Below are 26,121 nucleotides of genomic sequence, written 5' to 3'. Positions count from 1 at the left end.
TATCAAAAATGATAGGGCAGATTTAGAACTTAATCTAGAAGTTAAGTTCTAAGTAAGTTCTAGAAATGAAAATAATTGAAATTATTAACAGCTAAAGAGAGCATTAGTGAACTTGAAGACAGATATAGAAAAATTATCTAGTAATTGGGACAAAGCATCAAAGAGAAAATATGGATAGAACAGGGTAGGAGAATCATCTGGGGAGTTTTTTTATTGTTATTCATTTTATTGAGATATATTCACATACCATGCAGTCATACAAAATAAAGCATACATTCAGTTGTTTACAGTACGATTATATAGTTGTGCATTCATCACCAAAATTAATTTTTGACATTTTCATTGCCACACATACAAAATAATAAGAATAAAAATTAAAGTGAAAAGGAATAATTAAAGAAAGAAAGAACACTGGATGCCTTTTTTTTTTTTCTTCACCCATTTTTCTGCTCATCCATCCATAAACTAGACAAAGGGGACTGTGGTCCATGTGGCTTTCCCAGTCACGTTGTCACCTTGTCACCCCTCATAAGCTACATTTTTATGCAATCGTCTTCAAGATTCATGGGTTCTGGGTTGTAGTTTGATAGTTTCAGGTATTTACTGCTAGCTATTCCAATTCATTAGAACCTAAAAAGCATTGTCTATATTGTGCGTAAGAGTGCCCACCAGAGTGACCTCTCAGCTCCTTTTGGAATCTCTGCCACTGAAGCTTATTTCATTTCCTTCCTATCCCCCTTTTGGTCAAGAAGATGTTCTCCATCCCTCGATGCCAGGTCTAGATTCCTCCCCGGGAGTCATATTCCATGTTGCCAGGGAGATTCATTCCCCTGGGTGTCAGATCCCACATAGTGGGGAGGGCAGTGATTTCACCTGCCAAGTTGGCTTAGCTAGAGAGAGAGGGCTGAGGGCCACATCTGAGCAACAAAGAGGCATTCAGGAGGAGGCTCTTAGGCACAGTTATAGGGAGGCCTGGCTCTCCTTTGCAGCAATAGTCTTCCCAAGGCATGTCCCGCGGCAGAGGGCTCAGCCCATCAAACTGCCAGTCCTGGGGAGCTTTTGAAGTATTCCATGCCTGAGTACCATCTCCCCAGAAATTGTTATTTTATTGGGCTGGGATCAGACCTGCACATCCCAAGTAATTAAGTGCGTGGCTGGGGTTGAGAACTACTATTTAAAAGAATTGACTTTAGGAGAAGCAAAAGAATCCCAGGAGGAAGGTCTAAGATACAAGAAAAATGATAAACAAAGAAAAAGGTAGATGGGTAAAATTGAAACAAATGTGCACTGTTATAAAACAATAAAAATAATGATTTCTAATTTTTGACATTTGTTAAAAAATAACAAGGTATAGATAGAGTAGCGTGTAAGACACTGTTTTAGTTTCCCAGCTGCTAAAACAAATACTATACAGTGGGTTTGCTGAAACAATGGGAATTTATTGGCTCACAGTTTTGAGGCTAGAATTCCAAAATTGAGGTGTCAATAAAGATATGCTTTCTTCCCAAAGACTCTATTCTGGCATTCTGGGGTTGACTGCTGGTGATCCTTGGTCCTTGGCTTTTCTGTCACATGGCAGCACGTATGGTGGCCTCTCCTGGCTACACTCTCTCTGTCTTTCACTCTGCTTAAAAGGACTCCAGTAATCCGGATTAAAGCCTAGCCTGATTTCAGTGGAGCCACATCTTAATGGAAGAGATTTTATTTACAGTGGGTCCACACCCACTAGAATGAGGATCAAGACCAAGAACATGTCCAATCTGGAGTATACAATTCAATCCACTATGACACAAAAGGGATTCTTTGGAGTTAAAGTATTCAAAAATACTTGTATTGTTTGCCAAGAGGACAGAGAGACTGATTCTGTTTTGTTAAGTATGCACTTAAGGGGCATGTTAACACAAAAGATTAGAAACAGAGGATTTAAATTCAAAACCAATAAAGGGGGGAAGATGAGCTGGGGGAAATCATCAGTTCAAAAGAAGCGAAGAAAGGAGAAAGAATATAAAAAGGAAGACAAATAGAAAGTACAGAATAAGTTGGTAGAATGAAATTCAACCATAACCTTAACCCACAATTAATTAAAAGGAATAATTTCTCTAGTTAAGAGAAAGATTATCAAACTAGGTTAAAAATAAAATCTAACTAGAGACAACCCTAATACTTACAGATAGAAAGAATGGGGGAAAAAAATTTACCAGGGGATAATAAACTAAAAAAGGAAGTTGATGAAGCAGGCAAAGTTGACTTTATGGCAAAAAGTATTGTTAGAGATAAGGGGGAGATTTGAGGTGTCACACTGGTGACAGGGTGTTAAGGCCTTGATATATGTAAATCTGATCTGAGATTTTGTAAGTTTTTCACAGTCCTAGACCTTATAAATAAATTTCTGGTATATACATAGTACTCAGAAATCAAGTAGACACCAATTATGATCTTCTATAACCAGTAAGTAATATATAGGGTGAATACCTCATTTTTTAAAAATCTTAAATGTTTCCTTGTTTTTTTCAGCCACATACACTGTTACAGAGAGTCAAAGCCTGCACGACAGAGGAAGATCAAGAGAAGCTGATGCAAATTACAAGTCTTCATTCACTAAATGCCTTCTTGTTGCCAATTAAAACTGTAGGTGTGCAGGTGAGTTGTTTGGACTCATTAACCTATGACACAACTTTCAGCAGTTTGCTCTTTCCAGCAATATTGAAATAGGAATGACTGATATGGAGGTGGCTCATTAAGAAAAGTGGTATATGAAGGTATATACAGAAAATCAAAGGTGTATACAGCAAGTCTAGAAAAGTAAAAAGGCAGTGTTTTCTAGATTGTTTCTAGAGTGCATGCAGTTATAGGAAGTAAATATTCAGGCTGAGATTTTGTACTTTTGCAACATCTCTCTGCTTTAACCAAAAGTGAAAATTAAAGGAACCATTTACTATAGGGTTGGCATGCTTGTGTCTGCTTTGAGGGGCAGGTACCAAGGGATCTTTTCAAAAGAAAATAATGAGGTAGGGGAGTTTTGAAGCACATTGTGTTTCACTTTTTTTTTTCCTCTTAACTGAAAATCATGAATGTCTTATGTTTCCATGCCATTATAAATAGACTAGTCTTTTTAACTGCTGCATCATATCCCATGTATGGCTGTACCATAATTTTTTTTTAATTAAATTCAGTTTTTTGGAGATGTATTCATATACCATACAGTCATCCATGGTGTACAAGCAACTGTTCATAGTACCATCATATAGTTGTTCGTTCATCATCCCAATCTATTTTTGAACATTTTCCTTACACCAGAAAGAATTAGAATAAAAATAAAAGTAAAAAAGAACGTCCAAATCATCCCCCCCATCCCACCTTATTTTTCATTTAGTTTTTGTCCCCATTTTTTTACTCATCCATTCATACACTGGATAAAGGAGTGCGATCCATAAGGTTTTCACAATCCCACTGTCACTCCTTGTGAGCTACATTGTTATACAATCATCTTCAAGAGTCAAGGCTACTAGGTTGGGATTTTATAGTTACAGGTGTTTACTTCTAGCTATTCCAATATATTAAAACCTAAAAAGTGTTATCTATATAGTGTGTAAGAATGTTCACCAGAGTGACCTCTTGACTCCATTTGAAATCTTTCAGCCAATGAAGCTTTATTTCATTTCATTTCACATTCCCCCTTTAGTCAAGAAGATGTTCTCAATCCCATGATGTTGGGTCCAGATTCATCCCCAGGAGTCATATCCTGCATTGCCAGGGAGATTTACACCCTTGGGAGTCATGTCCCATGTAGGGTAGAGGGCAGTGAGTTCACCTGCTGAGTTGGCCTAGCTAGAGAGGGAGAGTCACATCTGAGCAACAAAGAGGTACTCGGGGCGGGGGGACCCTTAGGCACAATTATAAGCAGGTTTAGCCTCTCCTTTGCAGTAATGAGCTTCATAAGGGTAAGCACCAAGACAGAGGGCTCGGCATACCAAACTTTCAGTCCTCAATGTTTGTAACAACATCAACAATCCAGGTGAGGAAGTTCAGCACTTCTGCATTTCCCCCCAGCTCCTCAAGGGGGCCCTATATATATATTTTTATTCTCTGCCCAAGTTATTTTGGGATGTGTCGCTATTTCACACTAACCTATACAAACCTACCAGATCTCACTTCCTATTCAAAGTTCCATGTAATTATAGTGTTTGAACAAACTGACTGTAGAAGTTATATTGTTTAGAAAATATAGATCCTGCATCAAATAAACATCTCTTCCCTTGGTCTCACATGGAAGGTGAGGTTTGAAACACAGTTTTAACCTTTACCCTTTGGCCCGATTTGCCCTAGTCTTAACCAGATCTTCATTCATATCTCTAACTGAAGTCTGGGCTCTTTTTCAGCTTTTTTTTTAAACAGTTGCTGTATGCGCTAATACTCACATTCTGAGTTTCAGGCATCACACAGATACCCAATGTTCCAGAGACCGATCAGGTTATACACAGTCAGTTGTTCACAGTATCATCATATAGTTGTGCATTTATCACCATAGTCAGCACTTGAACATATTGATTACTATTAAAAAGTGTTTTTTTAGTGAATAATAAAAAAAGATAAAAAGAAAAATAAAATATCATACAATACAATATAATAGTAAGGTCAGACAACACCACCACTACCAAGAATCCTGTATCTCTCCCTTATATGCCCCTCTCATTCACATTTAGCTTTGGTATATTGCCTTTGTTACATTTGATGGAAGCATATTACAATGTTACTATTGACCATAGACTCCAGTTTGCTTTGATTATATTTTTCCCCATTACCATCCCTTTTTCAACATTCTGCATGGCTGACATTTATTTGTTCTGCCACATGTTTAAATATTTTTATATTTGTACATTTAGTCACGGTCATTGATCATTCCAGTTTTTGCTGAGTTATATATACTATAATTTTTTAAACCATTCCTCTCCTGATGGACTGATAGTTTTTCACTATTTATAGGCATTTTAGCAAGGACTATCCCATTTCTTTGATGATTTACCTGTGTATTTCTGTAGGGTGAATTCCTGGATTAAATAACATGTACATTTTAACTTTGAAAAATTCTATCAGAGTAGCATTCAAATACTCTGGTTTCTCATATTCTCAGTTACTGACATTTTGGGTATTAGGTAGTTAAATCTCATGAATCTGTTACTTTTTATTGTTCTTGAGTTTAATTTTATTTTTTAAAAAGGAAATTACTTGGATTAAACAGTACGACAAGGGAAGAGGAAATCGGTGTTATTGTCATTTTTATTCACTTCTTTTTGAATTAAAATTTTAAGCTCATTGTTTATCAAGTTTATAAACAGTTATGAAATTGTTTTTCAGTCTACCACTTAGGAATCATTTATCTGTCCAGTAAACATGGGCAGATCTTGTCTGCCAAATACAGTATGCGTATGCTGGCTACCTTTGGGCAGGTAACTGGAATGAAACCCTTATAGGCCTCTGGCATATGTTGAGTGAATTTTTGAAATTACCATGATACTTTCTTTTATGTGTGAACTGATTATGTAGGATTTAATATGGGATTTTAATTTGGGATTTATTTATACCATTAGAGAAATATCCAGGGCATATGTTTATTCAAACACTATGATCCTATTCAAAAAAACACAAAAAATTACTCTTAATAGTTTCACCATGCATAAAATATTTTCCTGTATTTTGCCTTCTATAAAACCATTAGAAATAATTGTTTCTATTTCTGTTTTTAGGGTGACTGTCGTTCCTACAGTTATGTGTGTGGAATCTCCAGTAAAGATGAGCCTGACTGGGAATCTCTTATTTTTCTGGCTAGGCTTATACCTCGAATGTGTCACAACATTAACAGGTATGTTAATGGTAGGAGGTGAGGTATAATTAAGGATTTGCTTTTTAAGGTTTTCCCATTAGTGAAAGACTAAAGGATTAAACTGTAGACACAGGTAGGTGTTAGTAAATAGAATTGAAGGGTTCTGTTTGTAGTTCACATTTGTACATAGGTCACAATTGGGAAGATATGTAATATTACCTTGTTTTTTGCTATTTCTTCACAATGCAGGCATCCATTTATTTAAATAAAAACACTCTGTTTACAGGAGAAATAGAAAGGATTTTTATTTTAGTATAAAATACTAAAGGCAGCTTTAAACTTATCTTCCAAATCAGTGGCTTATGCTAGCTATAGGTTTTATGGTAACATGTTTTATTCCATAAGAAGAATAGAAGAAAAAAATTTGTGTAAAGGTTGTAGAATTACCAATAGGAATTTGTTTAGTTTAAGAATAATCCCAAGGAAAATCAAAGAAATAGGCATATGCCAGGTATTAAAATAATTATATTAGATGTGTGATTTACATTGAATTTAGTTTTCCAGATTCAGTTTTTCTTTTAATTTCCATATTTATTTTTTGTGTTGGATGTATCAACAACTGATTTATAATCTATTTATAACACTCATTTGCATTACCCCATATACACTTCAAAAATCTCACTTGTTTAATACCAGATTGCCAAATAAATGCTCTTATTTTATAGTTGAACATGTTTTTCTTTTTTCTTGATGGGTGTTAGATTATCAGCAACCAAAATGAATTACTTGAGGTTTCAGTTTACTCAAATTTGCTTCAGAAATTAGAAACCCACCCATTAGTGTTACCATAGCAGGGTCTATGTAGTTAAACTGCCTGCAAGTGTGGTTTTAGAGATGAGTCACAAGGAAGTATTTACTGATGGGAACACAACCATTAAAAGGCCTATTCAGGTGAACCTAAGGTCCCAGAATACAGAAGCATCTTTAACACACTGAAAAAAAAGTGAAATATTATGTCCTAAATTACAAACAGGTAAATTTGTAATTGCCTGTACTGAATGGTGATAACTTTCTTGGTTAAATCAATAATTCATAATTCATCTTCTGAAGAATGCTAGCACCTAAATAAACTTTATAGGTCATAGAGAAAATTTCCTTCCCCTGATTTTGTTTCTACTGCTTTTATGTATAACCAGTATATTTTTCATTTCACAACATTCTAACAGTTCATCTCTCTCTCCCTATTTTTATTTTGCCAAAAAGTACTCATCCTTCTTTAAACTTAATCTCTATCCTTTTATATGCTGGTTTCTCTGCCATTCTTTTCTCTTTTTTTTCTGTTTGTTCCTTCCATCCCTTCTTCTTTCTCCAGAAAAGAGAAAAAATCACGTATCTAACAGCCAATAATGAGAAAACTAGATGTTTTAATATGAACCTAGTAAGCCCTTAGAAGAGTGGTCTTTTTTGGGAATTAAAATAATTGAACATTTTTCCATTTTTGCCAGTTTTTTCCCTAATTTGGATCACAGAATCTTGACACGAGGGACTGTTGCAATTTTACTGTTCTGTACAATGTGAAAGACTACCTGTCTCTGTACACTCTAGTGATCTTTCTTGTTTGTAAGAAATAATAAGGCAAAAAGAAAAGATTCATGGCATTCTCTTACCTAATTACTTTCTCTTTTAAGGATTTTTTTTTTTTTTTAAATAATGAAATCTAGGAAGCATATTGTTTAGGAGGGGTGTGACTTACTTTCTGTGCATGCGAATAAAACCTTCTTGCTGCTACATTATATTTGGAGGGAGCAATGAAGTAGGTGGTAATGGTGGTTGTGATCTGATACTGCTTTCTTTTGTGTGTTTTACCCTCCAAGTAAATATGAAGAAAAAAGGAAAAAAATTATTATAATTCATCCTTTTTATATACTTGCATGAGTTCTTGCATGCATACATGCATATGCTTTTTTAAGTAAATCATATTTTTTTAGTTGTCAAGTATAACATATGTACATAGAAGTGATAACTTTCCAAGTACAATTTAACAAGTAGTTAGAGAGCAAATTTCAAAAAATATTATAGGTTATAGTTCCACAGTTTCAATTATTTCCTTATTATGAAATATAACATATATACACAAAGATAATATCTTTCAAAGTATGATTTAATAAGTAGATATATAAAAATTTCCAAAGTTGTTATGAGTTATAGTAACAGTTTCAGTTATTTCCTTATTGTGAAATATATATACGAGAAGATATAACTTTCAAATTAGAATTTAATAAGTAGCTATAGAACAAATTTCAAAGGATGCTATGTATTACAGTTCCACCCTTTCAATTCTTTCCTTCTAGTCATTCTAGTACCCTAGCAACTAAGAAAAAGAAAATTATATAAAGATTCAGTATCCATAATCCTTTGTTAAAGTCCATCTTGTCTGTTGCTACCCCTTCCTCTAGTTTAATCATTTTCCCAGTCTTCAGGTATATCTAGGCAGTGACCACTGTAACCTGTTCATGTTGAAAAGGGATATCAATTTTATGAGCAAAGGGGACACATCTAGTTGATGTTCTTGAAGAGGCTATTGCCTCTGGGTTTTGGGACTTAGCATAGGAGCTCTCTAAAGGATTTAAGTCTCTGAAGAATAAACTTAGTGAGTGAAACTTAGAGCGTTCTAGATAGGGATCTGGGTGTTCTTTAAGGTTTTTGGGACTACTGTTGACTTCGGTTTATCATATTGTGGTCATTTGGCATATCTAGGTGGAGCTGCATATCTTTTTTATGGTTTTGTTTTTAAACTTTGAAATGGTAGTTGCTAGGCAAGATTTATTTTTTTTGTTAAAGACAGGGCCATCTGAAAGAGAGAGCTGCCTGCTGGCTGGAGTTGGAGTTGGGACAGCTTGGTGGCTCTCATACTTCCACCCTGACCATCTCTTGTTTTCTGGGTGAGAGTTGTGGAACAGGTCTCTGAACCAGTGGCAAGATACACTTTGAGTTTGATTTGTTGTACTTGTCTGATCCTAATTTCTTTAATCTAGGTTTCTAACTGTGCTTTTATTAATACTTGCAGTGTATCCTCATGTCTTTGAAACAAACATGTACTTAAAGCTATAGAGAAGCATACCTTTTGGAAAGAAGTAGTGGTATACCAAGTTCTATTTTAGTGGTATTTGTTTTACTTTATTTTTTTCTTATTTTTAAAAATTTACCTATATATCTCGGTTAGAGAAGTTGTAGGTTTACAGAAATATCTTGGATAATATATATAAAATACAAAGTTCTCATATGCACCCTATTATTAACATCTTGTATTAATGTGGTACATTTGTTTTAATTCATGAAAGAAAATTTTTATAATTGTACTGGTAACTATAGTCCATCATTTAAAGTAAGATTCATTGTGTTGTACAGTCCTAAGTTTTTTTAAAAATTTTTATTCTAGTAACATATATACACCCTGTAATTTCACCTTTTAACCATGTTCACATATATAATTCAATGCTGTTAATTACATTCACAATATTATGCTGCTATCACCACCACACATTACCAAAACTTTACAGTCAACCCAAATAGAAATTCTATACTATTTAATCATTAATTCTCCATGCCCTACTCCAGTCCAGCCCCTGGTAACCTACATTCTGGATTCTGACTCTATGTGTTTGCTTATTCTAATTATATCATATCAGTGAGATCATACAATATTTGTCCTTTTGTGTCTGGCTTATTTCATTCAACATGTCTTCAACTTTCATCCATATTGTTGCATGAATCAGAACTTCATTCCTTCTTAATGTTGAATAAAGTTCCATTGTATTTGTGAATAAAGTCCACATTTTGTTTATCCATTCATTGTTTTGTGTACGTGGGTTGCCTCCATCTTTCGGCAATTGCGAGTAATATCACTGTGAACATTGGTTTGCAAATATCTGAGACCCTGCTTTCAGTTCTACTGGGTATATATACCTAGTAGTGGGATTTCTGGGACATAAGGTAATTCTAAACTTAGTTTTCTGAGGAATGCCAAACTATCTTCCACAATTCCTGTACATTTTACATTCCCATCAGCAATGAATGAGTGTTCCTATTTCTCTACATCTTCTCTAACACTTGTTATTTTTAGTTGTTTTTTTTTTTTTTTTTTTTTTAATAGTAGTTCTAGTGGGTGTAAAGTGGTATCTCATTGTGGATATGATTTGCACTTCCCTAATAGTTAATGACGTTGAACATCTTTTCATTTTAGCCATTTGTATATCCACTTTGGAGAAATGTCTATTCAAGTCATTTGCCCATTTTTAAATTGGGTTGTTTGTTTATTATTGTTAAGTTGTAGGATTTCATTAAATATTCTGGATATTAAATCCTTATTGGGAGGCGGGGCAAGATGGCAGACTGGTGAGCTGTATGTTTTAGTTACTCCTCCAGGAAAGTAGGTAGAAAGCCAAGAACTGCGTGGACTGGACACCACAGAGCAATCTGACTTCGGGCATACTTCATACAACACTCATGAAAACCTGGAACTGCTGAGATCAGCGAAATCTATAAGTTTTTGCGGCCAGGGGACCCGCACCCCTCCCTACCAGGCTCAGTCCCGGGGGAGGAGGGGCTGTCAGCTCCGGGAAGGAGAAGGGAGAACTGCAGTGGCAGCCCTTATCGGAAACTCATTCTACTGATTCAAACTCCAACCATAGATAGACTGAGACCAGACACCAGAGAATCTGAGAGCAGCCAGCCCAGCAGGGAGGAGACAGGCATAGAAAAAAAACAACACGAAAAACTCCAAAATAAAAGCGGAGGATTTTTGGAGTTCTGGTGAACAGAGAAAGGGGAAGGGCCCTGAGGCGCATATGCAAATCCTGAAGAAAAGCTGATCGCTCTGCCCTGTGGACCTTTCCTTAATGGCCCTGGTTGCTTTGTCTCTTAGCATTTCAATAACCCATTAGATCTCTGAGGAGGGCCCGTTTTTTTTTTTTTTTTTTTTTTTTTTAATCCTTTTTTCTTTTTCTAAAACAATTACTCTAAGAGCCCAATACAGAAAGCTTCAAAGACTTGCTATTTGGGCAGGTCAAGTCAAGAGCAGAACTAAGAGAGCTCTGAGACAAAACGCAGTAATCCAGTGGCTGAGAAAATTCACTAAACACCACAACTTCCCAAGAAAAGGGGGGTGTCCGCTCACAGTCATCATCCTGGTGGACAGGAAACACTCCTGCCCATCGCCAGCCCCATAGCCCAGAACTGCCCCAGACAACCCAGTGTGACGGAAGTGCTTCAAATAACAGGCACACACCACAAAACTGGGCGTGGACATTAGCCTTCCCTGCAACCTCAGCTGATTGTCCCAGAGTTGGGAAGGTAGAGCAGTGTGAATTAACAAAGCCCCATTCAGCCATCATTTCAGCAGACTGGGAGCCTCCCTACACAGCCCAGCAGCCCAGAACTGCCCTGGGGGGACGGCACTCACCTGTGACATAGCACAGTCATCCCTCAACAGAGGACCTGGGGTGCACGGCCTGGAAGAGGGGCCCACTTGCAAGTCTCAGGAGCCATATGCCAATACCAAGGACTTGTGGGTCAGTGGCAGAGACAAACTGTGGCAGGACTGAACTGAAGGATTAGACTATTGCAGCAGCTTTAAAACTCTAGGATCACCAGGGAGATTTGATTGTTAGAGCCACCCCCCCCCCGACTGCCCAGAAACACGCCCATATACAGGGCAGGCAACACCAACTACACACGCAAGCTTGGTACACCAATTGGACCCCACAAGACTCACTCCCCCACTCACCAAAAAGGCTAAGCAGGGGAGAACTGGCTTGTGGAGAACAGATGTCTCGTGGACGCCACCTGCTGGTTAGTTAGAGAAAGTGTACTCCACGAAGCTGTAGATCTGATAAATTAGAGATAAGGACTTCAATTGGTCTACACATCCTAAAAGAACCCTATCAAGTTCAGCAAATGCCACGAGGCCAAAAACAACAGAAAATTATAAAGCATATGAAAAACCAGACGATATGGATAACCCAAGCCCAAGCACCCAAATCAAACGACCAGAAGAGACACAGCACCTAGAGCAGCTACTCAAAGAACTAAAGATGAACAATGAGACCATAGTACGGGAGATAAAGGAAATCAAGAAGACCCTAGAAGAGCATAAAGAAGACATTGCAAGACTAAATAAAAAAATGGATGATCTTATGGAAATTAAAGAAACTGTTGACCAAATTAAAAAGATTCCGGACACTCATAGTACAAGACTGGAGGAAGTTGAACAACGAATCAGTGACCTGGAAGATGACAGAATGGAAAATGAAAGCATAAAAGAAAGAATGGGGAAAAAAATTGAAAAAATCGAAATGGACCTCAGGGATATCATAGATAATATGAAACGTCCAAATATAAGACTCATTGGTGTCCCAGAAGGGAAAGAAAAGGGTAAAGGTCTCGAAAGAGTATTCAAAGAAATTGTTGGGGAAAACTTCCCAAATCTTCTAAACAACATAAATACACAAATCATAAATGCTCAGCGAACTCCAAATAGAATAAATCCAAATAAACCCACTCCGAGACATATACTGATCACGCTATCAAACACAGAAGAGAAAGAACAAGTTCTGAAAGCAGCAAGAGAAAAGCAATTCACCACATACAAAGGAAACAGCATAAGATTAAGTAGTGACTACTCAGCAGCCACCATGGAGGCGAGAATGCAGTGGCACGATATATTTAAAATTCTGAGTGAGAGTAATTTCCAGCCAAGAATACTTTATCCAGCAAAGCTCTCCTTCAAATTTGAGGGAGAGCTTAAATTTTTCACAGACAAACAAACGCTGAGAGAATTTGCTAACAAGAGACCTGCCCTACTGGAGATACTAAAGGGAGCCCTACAGACAGAGAAACAAAGAAAGGACAGAGAGACTTGGAGAAAGGTTCAGTACTAAAGAGATTCGGTATGGGTACAATAAAGGATATTAATAGACAGAGGGGAAAAATATGACAAACATAAACCAAAGGATAAGATGGCTGATTCAAGAAATGCCTTCATGGTTATAACGTTGAATGTAAATGGATTAAACTCCCCAATTAAGAGAGATACATTCGCAGAATGGATCAAAAATAATGAACCATCAATATGTTGCATACAAGAGACTCATCTTAGACACAGGGACACAAAGAAACTGAAAGTGAAAGGATGGAAAAAAATATTTCATGCAAGCTACAGCCAAAAGAAAGCAGGTGTAGCAATATTAATCTCAGATAAAATAGACTTCAAATGCAGGGATGTTTTGAGAGACAAAGAAGGCCACTACGTACTAATAAAAGGGGCAATTCAGCAAGAAGAAATAACAATCGTAAATGTCTATGCACCCAACCAAGGTGCCACAAAATACATGAGAGAAACACTGGCAAAACTAAAGGAAGCAATTGATGTTTCCACAATAATTGTGGGAGACTTCAACACATCACTCTCTCCTATAGATAGATCAACCAGACAGAAGACCAATAAGGAAATTGAAAACCTAAACAATCTGATAAATGAATTAGATTTAATAGACATATACAGGACATTACATCCCAAATCACCAGGATACACATACTTTTCTAGTGCTCAGGGAACTTTCTCCAGAATAGATCATATGCTGGGACATAAAACAAGCCTCAATAAATTTAAAAAGATTGAAATTATTCAAAGCACATTCTCTGACCACAATGGAATACAATTAGAAGTCAATAACCATCAGAGACTTAGAAAATTCACAAATACCTGGAGGTTAAACAACACACTCCTAAACAATCAGTGGGTTAAAGAAGAAATAGCAAGAGAAATTGCTAAATATATAGAGACGAATGAAAATGAGAACACAACATACCAAAACCTATGGGATGCAGCAAAAGCAGTGCTAAGGGGGAAATTTATAGCACTAAACGCATATATTAAAAAGGAAGAAAGAGCCAAAATCAAAGAACTAATGGATCAACTGAAGAAGCTAGAAAATGAACAGCAAACCAATCCTAAACCAAGTACAAGAAAAGAAATAACAAGGATTAAAGCAGAAATAAATGACATAGAGAACAAAAAAACAATAGAGAGGATAAATATCACCAAAAGTTGGTTCTTTGAGAAGATCAACAAGATTGACAAGCCCCTAGCTAGACTGACAAAATCAAAGAGAGAGAAGACCCATATAAACAAAATAATGAATGAAAAAGGTGACATAACTGCAGATCCTGAAGAAATTAAAAAAATTATAAGAGGATACTATGAACAACTGTATGGCAACAAACTGGATAATGTAGAAGAAATGGACAATTTCCTGGAAACATATGAACAACCTAGACTGACCAGAGAAGAAATAGAAGACCTCAACCAACCCATCACAAGCAAAGAGATCCAATCAGTCATCAAAAATCTTCCCACAAATAAATACCCAGGGCCAGATGGCTTCACAGGAGAATTCTACAAAACTTTCTAGAAAGAACTGACACCAATCTTACTCAAACTCTTTCAAAACATTGAAGAAAATGGAACACTACCTAACTCATTTTATGAAGCTAACATCAATCTAATACCAAAACCAGGCAAAGATGTTACAAAAAAGGAAAACTACCGGCCAATCTCCCTAATGAATATAGATGCAAAAATCCTCAACAAAATACTTGCAAATCGAATCCAAAGACACATTAAAAAAATCATACACCATGACCAAATGGGGTTTATTCCAGGCATGCAAGGATGGTTCAACATAAGAAAATCAATCAGTGTATTACAACACATTAACAAGTCAAAAGGGAAAAATCAATTGATCATCTCAATAGATGCTGAAAAAGCATTTGACAAAATCCGACATCCCTTTTTGATAAAAACACTTCAAAAGGTAGGAATTGAAGGAAACTTCCTCAACATGATAAAGAGCATATATGAAAAACCCACAGCCAGCATAGTACTCAATGGTGAGAGACTGAAAGCCTTCCCTCTAAGATCAGGAACAAGACAAGGATGCCCACTGTCACCACTGTTATTCAACATTGTGCTGGAAGTGCTAGCCAGGGCAATCCGGCAAGACAAGGAAATAAAAGGCATCCAAATTGGAAAAGAAGAAGTAAAACTGTCATTGTTTGCAGATGATATGATCTTATATCTAGAAAACCCTGAGAAATCGACGATACAGCTACTAGAGCTAATAAACAAATTTAGCAAAGTAGCGGGATACAAGGTTAATGCACATAAGTCAGTAATGTTTCTATATGCTAGAAATGAACAAACTGAAGAGACACTCAAGAAAAAGATACCATTTTCAATAGCAACTAAAAAAATCAAGTACCTAGGAATAAACTTAACCAAAGATGTAAAAGACCTACAGAAAGAAAACTACATAACTCTACTAAAAGAAATAGAAGGGGACCTTAAAAGATGGAAAAATATTCCATGTTCATGGATAAGAAGACTAAATGTCATTAAGATGTCAATTCTACCGAAACTCATCTACAGATTCAATGCAATCCCAATCAAAATTCCAAAAACCTACTTTGCAGACTTGGAAAAGCTAGTTATCAAATTTATTTGGAAAGGGAAGATGCCTCGAATTGCTAAAGACACTCTAAAAAAGAAAAACGAAGTGGGAGGACTTACACTCCCTGACTTTGAAGCTTATTATAAAGCCACAGTTGCCAAAACAGCATGGTACTGGCACAAAGATAGACATATAGATCAATAGAATCGAATTGAGAATTCAGAGATAGACCCTCAGATCTATGGCCGACTGATCTTTGATAAGGCCCCCAAAGTCACTGAACTGAGTCATAATGGTCTTTTCAACAAATGGGGCTGGGAGAGTTGGATATCCATATCCAAAAGAATGAAAGAGGACCCCTACCTCACCCCCTACACAAAAATTAACTCAAAATGGACCAAAGATCTCAATATAAAAGAAAGTACCATAAAACTCCTAGAAGATAATGTAGGAAAACATCTTCAAGACCTTGTATTAGGCGGCCACTTCCTAGACTTTACACCCAAAGCAGAAGCAACAAAAGAGAAAATAGATAAATGGGAACTCCTCAAGCTTAGAAGTTTCTGCACCTCAAAGGAATTTCTCAAAAAGGTAAAGAGGCAGCCAACTCAATGGGAAAAAATTTTTGGAAACCATGTATCTGACAAAAGACTGATATCTTGCATATATAAAGAAATCCTACAACTCAATGACAATAGTACAGTCGGCCCAATTATAAAATGGGCCAAAGATATGAAAAGACAGTTCTCTGAAGAGGAAATACAAATGGCCAAGAAACACATGAAAAATGTTCAGCTACACTAGCTATTAGAGAGATGCAAATTAAGACCACAATGAGATACCATCTAACACCGGTTAGAATGGCTGCCATTAAACAAACAGGAAACTACAAATGCTGGAGGGGATGTGGAGAAATTGGAACTCTTATTCACTGTTGGTGGGACTGTATAATGGTTCAGCCACTCTGGAAGTCAGTCTGGCAGTTCCTTAGAAAACTAGATATAGAGCTACCATTCGATCCAGCGATTGCACTTCTCGGTATATACCCGGAAGATCGGAAAGCAGTGACACGAACAGATATCTGCACGCCAATGTTCATAGCAGCATTATTCACAATTGCCAAGAGATGGAAACAACCCAAATGTCCTTCAACAGATGAGTGGATAAATAAAATGTGGTATATACACACGATGGAATACTACGCGGCAGTAAGAAGGAACGATCTCGTGAAACATATGACAACATGGATGAACCTTGAAGACATAATGCTGAGCGAAATAAGCCAGGCACAAAAAGAGAAATATTATATGCTACCACTAATGTGAACTTTGAAAAATGTAAAACAAATGGTTTATAATGTAGAATGTAGGGGAACTAGCAGTAGAGAGCAATTAAGGAAGGGGGAACAATAATCCAAGAAGAACAGATAAGCTATTTAACGTTCTGGGGATGCCCAGGAATGACTATGGTCTGTTAATTTCTGATGGATATAGTAGGAGCAAGTTCACAGAAATGTTGCTATATTAGGTAACTTTCTTGGGGTAAAGTAGGAACATGTTGGAAGTTAAGCAGTTATCTTAGGTTAGTTGTCTTTTTCTTACTCCCTTGTTATGGTCTCTTTGAAATGTTCTATTATTGTATGTTTGTTTTCTTTTTAACTTTTTTTTCATACAGTTGATTTAAAAAAGAAGGGAAAGTTAAAAAAAAAAAAAAACAAGGAAAAAAAAAAGATGTAGTGCCCTCTTGAGGAGCCTGTGGAGAATGCAGGGGTATTCGCCTACCCCACCTCCATGGTTGCTAACATGACCACAGACATAGGGGACTGGTGGTTTGATGTGTTGGGCCCTCTACCACAGGTTTTACCCTTGGGAAGACGGTTGCTGCAAAAGAGAGGCTAGGCCTCCCTATGGTTGTGCCTAAGAGCCTCCTCCCGAATGCCTCTTTGTTGCTCAGATGTGGCCCTGTCTCTCTAGCTAAGCCAACTTGAAAGGTGAAATCACTGCCCTCCCCCCTACGTGGGATCAGACACCCAGGGGAGTGAACCTCCCTGGCAACGTGGAATATGACTCCCGGGGAGGAATGTAGACCTGGCATTGTGGGACGGAGAACATGTTCTTGACCAAAAGGGGGATGTGAAAGGAAATGAAATAAGCTTCAGTGGCAGAGAGATTCCAAAAGGACCCGAGAGGTCACTCTGGTGGGCACTCTTACGCACACTTTAGACAACCCTTTTTAGGTTCTAAGGAACTGGGGTAGCTGGTGGTGGATACCTGAAACTATCAAACTACAACTCAGAACCCATGAATCTCGAAGACAGTTGTATAAAAATGTAGCTTATGAGGGGTGACAAGGGGATTGGGAAAGCCATAAGGACCACACTCCACTTCGTCTAGTTATGGATGGATGAGTAGAAAAATAGGGGAAGGAAACAAACAGACAAAGGTACCCAGTGTTCTTTTTTACTTCAATTTCTCTTTTTCACTCTAATTATTATTCTTGTTATTCTTGTGTGTGTGCTAATGAAGGTGTCAGGGATTGATTTGGGTGATGAATGTACAACTATGTAATGGTACTGTGAACAATCGAAAGTATGATTTGTTTTGTATGACTGCGTGGTATATGAATATATCTCAATAAAATGAAGATTAAAAAAAAAATCCTTATTGGATATGTGGTTTCCAAGTATTTTCTCCCATTGAGTAGGTTGTCTTTTCATTTTGGTGATAATGTCCATTGATGCTAAAAGTTTTTAATTTTGATGATGTCTCATTTATCTATTTTTTTTCTTTTGTTGCTTGTGCTTTGGGTGTAAAGTCTGAGAAACCATTGCCTAACACAAGATCCTGAAGATACTTCACTACATTTTCTTCAAGGGTTTTTTTAGTTCTAGTTCTTATATTTAGGTCTTTGATCCATTTTGAGTTAATTTTTATATATGGTGTGAGACAGGGATTCTCATTCATTCTTTTGCATATGAATATCTAGTTCTCCAGCACTGTTTGTTAAAGAGAGTATTCTTTCCCAGTTGAGTGGACTTGGCAGCCTTGTAAATCAATTGCCGATAGATATGAGGATCTATTTCTGAATTCTCAATTTGATTCCGTTGGTCTGTAAAATATCCTTGTGCCAAAACCATGCTGTTTTGACCACTCTAGCTTTAGCATAAGTTTTAAAGACAGGAAGTGTGAGTCCTCCAACATCATTTTTCTTTTTCAGGATATTTTTGGCTATCCAGTGCCCCTTACCCTTCCAAAGAAATTTAATGATTGGCTCTTCCATTTCTGCTGTTGGACTGTCTGGTCCAGGATGCAAATCTTCTATCTGATTTTGTCTCTCCCACCCAGACACCCCCTCACCCCCACCTTCTTTGGTTCAGTGTTGTTGGAGTCCTTCTCCAGTCTCTGTCATGTTCCAGAGATCCAAGCAAGTGGAATTTGTTTTCTTTAGAGTTTTTTTCTGAGGGGGACTTTTCTGGGGGGTGTCTTATGTTGCCATGTTGATTTTTAATTAAGGGGAAACGAAACTTTCTCTTGAAATCAGTGCTTCCCAAAGTGAAAAAAGGATTGAATGGTCAAATAAGTTTGGACATTCACTATAGCCTCATCTTGGAGATTTACAGTGCTTATTAGTGTACTACAGTTTCTGAAGTCTTATACAGAAACCCATTTATTTAATTATTTCTCCAGATTTATGTGCAAAGAGGGTTGTGGTAGTTCCATATATCTTTGTACATTCTGAGATGCTAATATTCCAGAGGACACACTTTGAGGAAAGTTCACAGAACACAGATCATAGTATCATGTTATATCCTATCTTACCCGTGTCAGGAGTTGAAATGGATAGGAGAGGGGCCTAAGAGTAAGTGAAACAGTATTATTTTATGTGTCTTGCTTTTCATACTAAGGTGTTACTTGTAATTTTCCCCTCTTTTCTAGAGTTGTCTATATGTTTGGTCCACCAGTTAAAGAACCTCCCACAGATGTTACTCCCACTTTCTTGACAACGGGAGTGCTTAGTACTTTACGCCAAGCTGATTTTGAGGCCCATAACATTCTCAGGGAATCAGGTAAGTTGCTCATTTTGTTTGTCACTGCACTGTGTAACGAGTTTTGGGAAGCTTGGCATTATGATTTCAAGCAGAGGGGTGCAGCTTTTAATTTTTAGATGCTTTCATAGATGGTTGCATGGTGCTGCCTTCTGAATAAAATTTATTTCACTGTTTGAAGGGCTTGTTGCCTTTTTTGAAGATATGCATTAATATGTGTTGAATGTACTTTGAAAAGGATGATTCTAGTTCTATGAATATAGTGTATTCATATATATACAAGCATTATATTCAAGCATATATGGGTATTCCTTGATCTCCATCCTCTCCTCTGTCACATCTGGCACCCCCCTTTTCCCTCTGTTAAAATGCCTTGCAAGCTAAGCCACTACCTATGAAAGTACATACAGAGCACAGTTGGTTTTGTCTTTTGCTTTTATTTGTATTTCTGTGTATGGAACTATCTTCAGGTAGCTTTGGAGTTTATTTTTGTAATTTTTGAGGGTTGGTGCTACCATACTCTTTTGTTTCTGGTCCCAGTAGAGAAGAGCATATTATTACCATTATTATTATTATTGTTATTATTATTGTTATTATTTAATGGCCAAAACAATGAACACTGGGCCCTATTGGAATCTTAGGGAATGGTGAGGAGGTTGTAAAATGTGGTGTCTCAGATCAGGAAAACTGGTTTTTTTTCCCAGTCTACTTTCTGCAGCCCTGAAAGTGGGGAGGCAACTCTGGCTTGTCTCTGCTCTTGAACTTTGGGAGAATGGCTAGGAAGTAAGTTACCCAAAAAGGAAGATGTGGTGAAGGAGCTGGTTCATTTTATTGACCAGTCATCTTTATATGTCCTGCTTTGGTCAGGAATGCTAGTATTGTTCAGAGAATTTCTCTCCCCTTTTCGTTGTATTTTACTCTGTGAAGTGTCTAGGTTCATTATAATAAATCTCCCCTATTTCTCATTAAAGACCAATCTGTTACTTGTAGATTTATGTTTTAATGTGTCTCTCTCTTGTCCACCTCCCTCTACCCCCATCTTCCCTCCGTCAACTAAATTAGTACTGTGGAGTTTTATACCTTATATTTTGATATTGAGTACACTTTGATTTATGCAGACTTCCTTTGAGTGCCATAATCGTAGCTTAAAAATTTTTAAGAACTTCATTTTTCTTCCCTTCCTCTTTGGTCATATAGGTTGGGTCTCAGACTGGTGACTTCTTTATAACCTGGTACATAAGGAAATTGTCAGAAAGCACTCCCATCTTGTTTACTCTCTTATACTCCCCAAATACTCAGCCACTTCTGAGGTGAAAACTGAGCTACTAAGGCATTGCTTTCTAGGTGGCATATTAAGAGTATAAGCAGAACATCATTGCATCCTCCCAGAGCCTATCTGGAAAGACCAAAAAGGACATTCTGCACTTCACAGAACTTGTACAAGTTTCCTCTGTTTTAAACAGGTTCATTCCTTCTGTACTCTCCCTTCTTCACTTTCCAATCCCCATCCCATTCAAATACATATAAAAACTGCCTGTACATTGTTGGAAAATATTTTAATGAGCCATCTGTGTAACTTATATCATTCATTATTTAATAGAGCCATGTTATGAAAAGACAGACTGTATGGTAGTGGAACTGCTTGACAGTGGAAATGCATTTTCTCTCTACCATTTTTAAGAAGAGATTCTGCCTATATAGTTGTCATGATTATAATTTCCTATCCATCACATTTTAATGTTTATTAAAGCTTAAGGGAACTAGGAGAGCTCACCTTTTTTAAAGCATAGCAGGTCAAACAGACTCTTTTTTCTTCCTTTAAAAACATAATAGTTTTCTGATACGATTTTTTGTTAAAATTTCCAACAGAATCTTGTTATGCCCTGAGGTATGATAAAAACATAACTCTTGTAAATTGAATGGCTTTTTAAGTGAGCCACTTCAGACCTGTGGCTGAGAATTTGGTTGCAGTAGTGACTGTGTGTATGTATCTATCTATATATATCACAACAATGTGATATCACTGCAGTGATCAAATTCTTTTATAGTTGTGATAGTCTACTTATAATGCTGTTAGAATAGCTGAAAACAATGCATGATAACAGTCCTAACTGTGTGTGTGTGTGTGTGTGTGTGTGTGTGTGTGTGTGTGCGCGCGTGCACTTAAGATATTCTAGATATTGTCTGGGAGTTTAATTGAACTGGGTTAGAATGCCTTTCTATGGTGTGGTGATTGGTATCTACATGTTAACTTCCTTTTCTCTAGGGTATGCTGGGAAAATCAGCCAGATGCCAGTGATTTTGACACCTTTACATTTTGATCGGGACCCACTTCAAAAGCAGCCTTCTTGCCAGAGATCTGTGGTTATTAGAACCTTTATTACCAGTGACTTCATGACTGGTATACCTGCAACACCTGGCAATGAGATTCCTGTAGAGGTAATTTATGTATTTTTTCCTAATGTATATTTTCAAAACCTCATTTATTTTATAATATAGTGAATAGAATAGGCTGTGATAATGTTAATATTATGGAGTTGGTTTTCTGTTTGTAAGATAGGCTCTTATTTTCTATCTCCACATAATTATTACACTGCAGCAAAAAAAAAAGGCCTAAATTTAATATACTCCTTCAAATATTTACTCTGTGTAGAGTAACCAACTATAATCTATAATTTTATCAAATCCTAACAACGTCTACTTTGTAAATAAGGCTCCCCAAATAAAGAATTAAACTCTATGAGTGAAGAAGAGTTTATTAGAAATAAGGGTGATTTTTGATGTCATTATGGCCAACACCCATGAATTGCTGCATGTTCTGTCTACTGCCAGTTACATTTTTGACCACCATCTTCCCCATTTTCTACTGTCCTGCCATCAGAGTGTGCCAGAGGAGCTATTTCCTTAACAAATGAAAACCAAAGTCAGACTTTATTAGTTGGGTCACTGCTCTAGTATTCTGATGGATTATGCAGGGCTGTACTTACAGATGGTTTGGAGAATGTGACTTAGAGTCTTGTTTTCCTTTTGGCTCAAATTTGCCAAATGTCTGTCCCATCAATTGAGCAGCCCTTCCTCTCCTCTTGTATGCTTGACAATGATTATTATGACAGTGCACTATGTGCCACCTTGGTGGCCTCAGAATTGTATGTTTCAGCCCCAGATAACTTGAGAATCATTGGCTTTAACAGATAAAATCACATTCTTGGACAACCCATCAGTGTCAAATTGCTATAAAAGTTCTAAGCACTTACTCTCATTTTCTGCATATAATTTTTTGTGGGCCAGTAACAAATACAGCTCATGGACTGGTACTTGTTTTGTGGACCCCACTTTGAGTAATACTGAGATAAGTTACCAGTATCTATTATAAAGGGAAATAGGTTCACTATGTAAGATTAATCAGAGACCATCCTACATATATAGAGGACAATAGTGAAAATATATCACATTTTAATTTTAAATTGCAAATGCAAGCTCAATAAGACTGTTTGACATGCAGTAGTTTCTGGCTCTTCTACTCTTCTATTTATAATCTTTGTTTTACAACAGGTGGTGTTAAAGATGGTCACTGAGATTAAGAAGATTCCTGGTATTTCTCGAATTATGTATGACTTAACATCAAAGCCCCCAGGAACTACTGAGTGGGAGTAATAAATTTCTTGTTCTGTCTATTAAAGTACCGTGTGCAGTTTAAATTGATAAGAAACCATTCCCAGTATTGATATGCAGTACTGTGAAAAGAGTTATTGGAGCTGCTACATCACATCTGAGTTCTCTACAGGAAAGATTCTGTTTAAGAGCTGAGTTGGGGATAACTAAAAGGGACTGAAGAATTTGTACGGGTAAATAATTGAGGCACCTTTGCCAACGCTGAGACAGATTGAAACTGCTTTTGCCTCTGCCTCACTGTTCTTTATGTATAAATTCACTGTTGCTATTGATGTCTCTATTCTGTGAAGATGTATGAAGGTGGATGATTTTGCGGGTAGTAATGGGCTTCCATTTCTTGCCAGTTTCTAAGAGTTGATAGAAACACCTATTATAAATCAGTGTGACTTAGTGTGTATACCTTTTGGAGAATCTGGGTTTCCCTGTAAGTAACCTTATTCCTCAAAGGGTGGGGAGGGGTGAACATATCAGATGGAGGTTTATAGGTGGGCTGTTCCAGCTCCTTTTGCAGGACACTGGGGCTATAAAATGTAAGCCACCTTAAGATGGAGAATCACCAGGAATTTGTACTTTAGTATTTAATGATATCACAGCTGTGGGAAGAAGAAACTCTGAGTGGTCTCAGTATAAAATGATTTCAAACCACGTTCCACATAGATGCCATGTGGCTTGCTGTCAACTTGCTCATTAGTAAGGAGCTTTATCCTCCCAGGCTTATGATACAAGCTTCCGCAGCCTTGCAGAGAAAGTTTTTGTTTTCTCTCCAGAAATGAGAGACTATTTAAACAAAGTCTCTGGTATAGCACACATAAAGTTCAAAAGGAGAGTTTTAATCTCTTGTCTGGCTGGTTAGGGGAGCATCTCTGATATCACAGAAGCCATTATGCATGCCTGCGGCTTACAGATGGAGAGGGAATGTGCTTATAGCATCTAATAAAGAGTTCAAAAATGAACCCTTAGATCTAATCTTAAGATACATTTATCACCCACTGCTCACAAGACTATGACTAGTCTTGGTACATGCGAGATATTGCCAAACCCTGAAATCCTTTTACCAAGCCTATATAACCATTAATCTAATTCTGTCTCTATAAATGTATTTATATTTACATTTTCTATAAATGGAATCATACTCAATACATAGCTCTTTGTGTGTGATTTCTTTCACTTAGAATAGTATTTATTGTTTTAATTTTATTAGAGAGGTAGATTTGTAGAAAAGCCATGTAAAAAATATAACATTCCCATATACCCCCCTATTGTTGATACTTTGCATTAGTGTGGTACCTTTGTTAAAATTGATGAAAGAATATTACTGTTAACTACAGTCCATAGTTTACATTAGATGTATTTTTTCCCATGTACCACCCTATTATTAACACCTTGTAATAGTGTCATACATTTGTTATAATTCATGAAAGAACATTATTAAATTTGTACTATTAACCACAGTCCATCGTACACGGTGGGGTTCACTGTATTATACAGTCCCATGTTTTATCTTCTAACTTTTCTTCTAGTAACATACATGACCTAAAACTTCCCCTTTCAATCACATTCATCCACATAATTCAGCGATGTTAATTACCCTCACAATAACATGCTACTATCACCACCATCCATTTCCAATCTGTGAGAACATATAATATTCGTCCTTTTGGGTCTGGCTTATTTCACTCAACAGTGTCTTCAGGGTTCATCCATGTTGTCACATGGATTTCATCTCAGTGCTGAATAATATTCCTCATATGTCTATACCTTATTTTGTTTATCCATTAATCAGTTGATGGACACTTGGATTACTTCCATTTTTTCTCAGTTGTGAATATGGCGCTATGAACATTGGTTTGCAAATAACTGAGTCCCTGTGTTCAATTCTGTTGGGTATATACCTAGTAGTGAGATTTCTGGGAGGTAATTCTATACTTAGCTTCCTAAGGAACCGCTTGACTATTTTCCTCAGAAGCGGCACCATTTTACATTCCCACCAGCAGTGAATGGGTGTTCCTATTTCTCCGCATCCTCTCCAATACTTGAGGTTTTCTGTGTTTTTAATAGTGGCCATTCTAGTAGGTGTGAAATATCTCATTGTGGTTTTGATTTGCATTTCCCTAGTGACTGGTGGTGTTGAGCATCTTTTCATGTGCTTCTTAGCCATTTCTTATTTCCCCTTTGGAAAAATGTCTTTATCTTTTGCCCATTTTTAAATTGGGTTGTTTTTTTATAGTTGACTTGTAGGATTTTTTTAATATATTCTGGATATTAAACCCTTATTGGATATGTGGTTTCCAAATATTTTCTCTTGTTGAGTAGGTTGCCTTTTCACTTTCTTAACAAAGTCTTTTGAAACCCAAAAGTTTTTTCTTTTGATGAGGTCCCATATATCTATTTATTCTTGCATTGTTTGTGCTTTGGGTGTAAAGTCTAAGAAACCATTGCCTACCACAAGATCTTGAAGATTCTTTCCTACATTGTCTAGGAGTTTTATGATCCTAGCTCTTATATTTAGGTCTGTGATCCATTTTGAGTTAGTTTTTGTATAAGGTGTGAGGTAGGGGACTTCTTTCATTCTTTTGTATATTGATATTCAGTTCTCCCAGCACTATTTGATGAAGATTTCTGTCTCAGTTGAGTGGACTTGGCAGCGATGTTGAATATCAGTTGTCCATAGATATGAGGGTCTATTTGTGAACTCTTAATTTGATTCCATTTGTCAAGATGTCTTTTAGGCCAGTACCATGCTGTTTTGACCACTGTAGCTTTATAATATGCTTTAAAGTCAAGAAGTGTAAGTTCTCCAACTTCCTTTTCAAGATGTTTTTGGCTATTTGGGGCCCTTTACCCTTCCAAATAAATTTGAAAATTAGCTTTTCCATTTGTGCAAAGTAGGCTGTTGGAATTTTGATTGGGATAGCATTGAATCTGTTAGTCAATTTGGGTAGAATTCATGAACATTGAATGTCCTTCCATTTATTTAGGTCTTCTTTGATTTCTTTAAACAATGTTTTGTAGTATTCTGTGTACGAGTCCTTTATATCTTTGGTTAAATTTATTCCTAGATATTTTATTGTTTT

At 36.8% G+C, this 26,121-nt stretch overlaps 1 protein-coding gene across 1 annotated transcript in view; it reads left to right on the top strand.

The window, feature by feature from the left end:
• Nucleotides 1-24,184, top strand: part of GMPS (guanine monophosphate synthase) — an 82,527-nt gene extending 58,343 nt beyond the window's left edge. The window contains exons 12-16 of the mRNA XM_037842065.1: nt 2,515-2,640; nt 5,745-5,860; nt 19,266-19,396; nt 21,642-21,814; nt 22,928-24,184. Coding sequence (XP_037697993.1) covers nt 2,515-2,640; nt 5,745-5,860; nt 19,266-19,396; nt 21,642-21,814; nt 22,928-23,029 — 648 coding nt within the window. The 3' untranslated portion in view covers nt 23,030-24,184. The remainder of the gene's footprint in view (nt 1-2,514; nt 2,641-5,744; nt 5,861-19,265; nt 19,397-21,641; nt 21,815-22,927) is intronic.
• Nucleotides 24,185-26,121: the final 1,937 nt, after the last annotated feature.

The sequence above is a fragment of the Choloepus didactylus genome, chromosome 1 (assembly GCF_015220235.1).
Source record: "Choloepus didactylus isolate mChoDid1 chromosome 1, mChoDid1.pri, whole genome shotgun sequence".
NCBI classification, from domain to species: Eukaryota; Metazoa; Chordata; class Mammalia; order Pilosa; family Megalonychidae; genus Choloepus; species Choloepus didactylus.
Note: the sequence above shows the minus strand (reverse complement) of the source record. Positions and strands in the feature narration are given on the sequence as shown.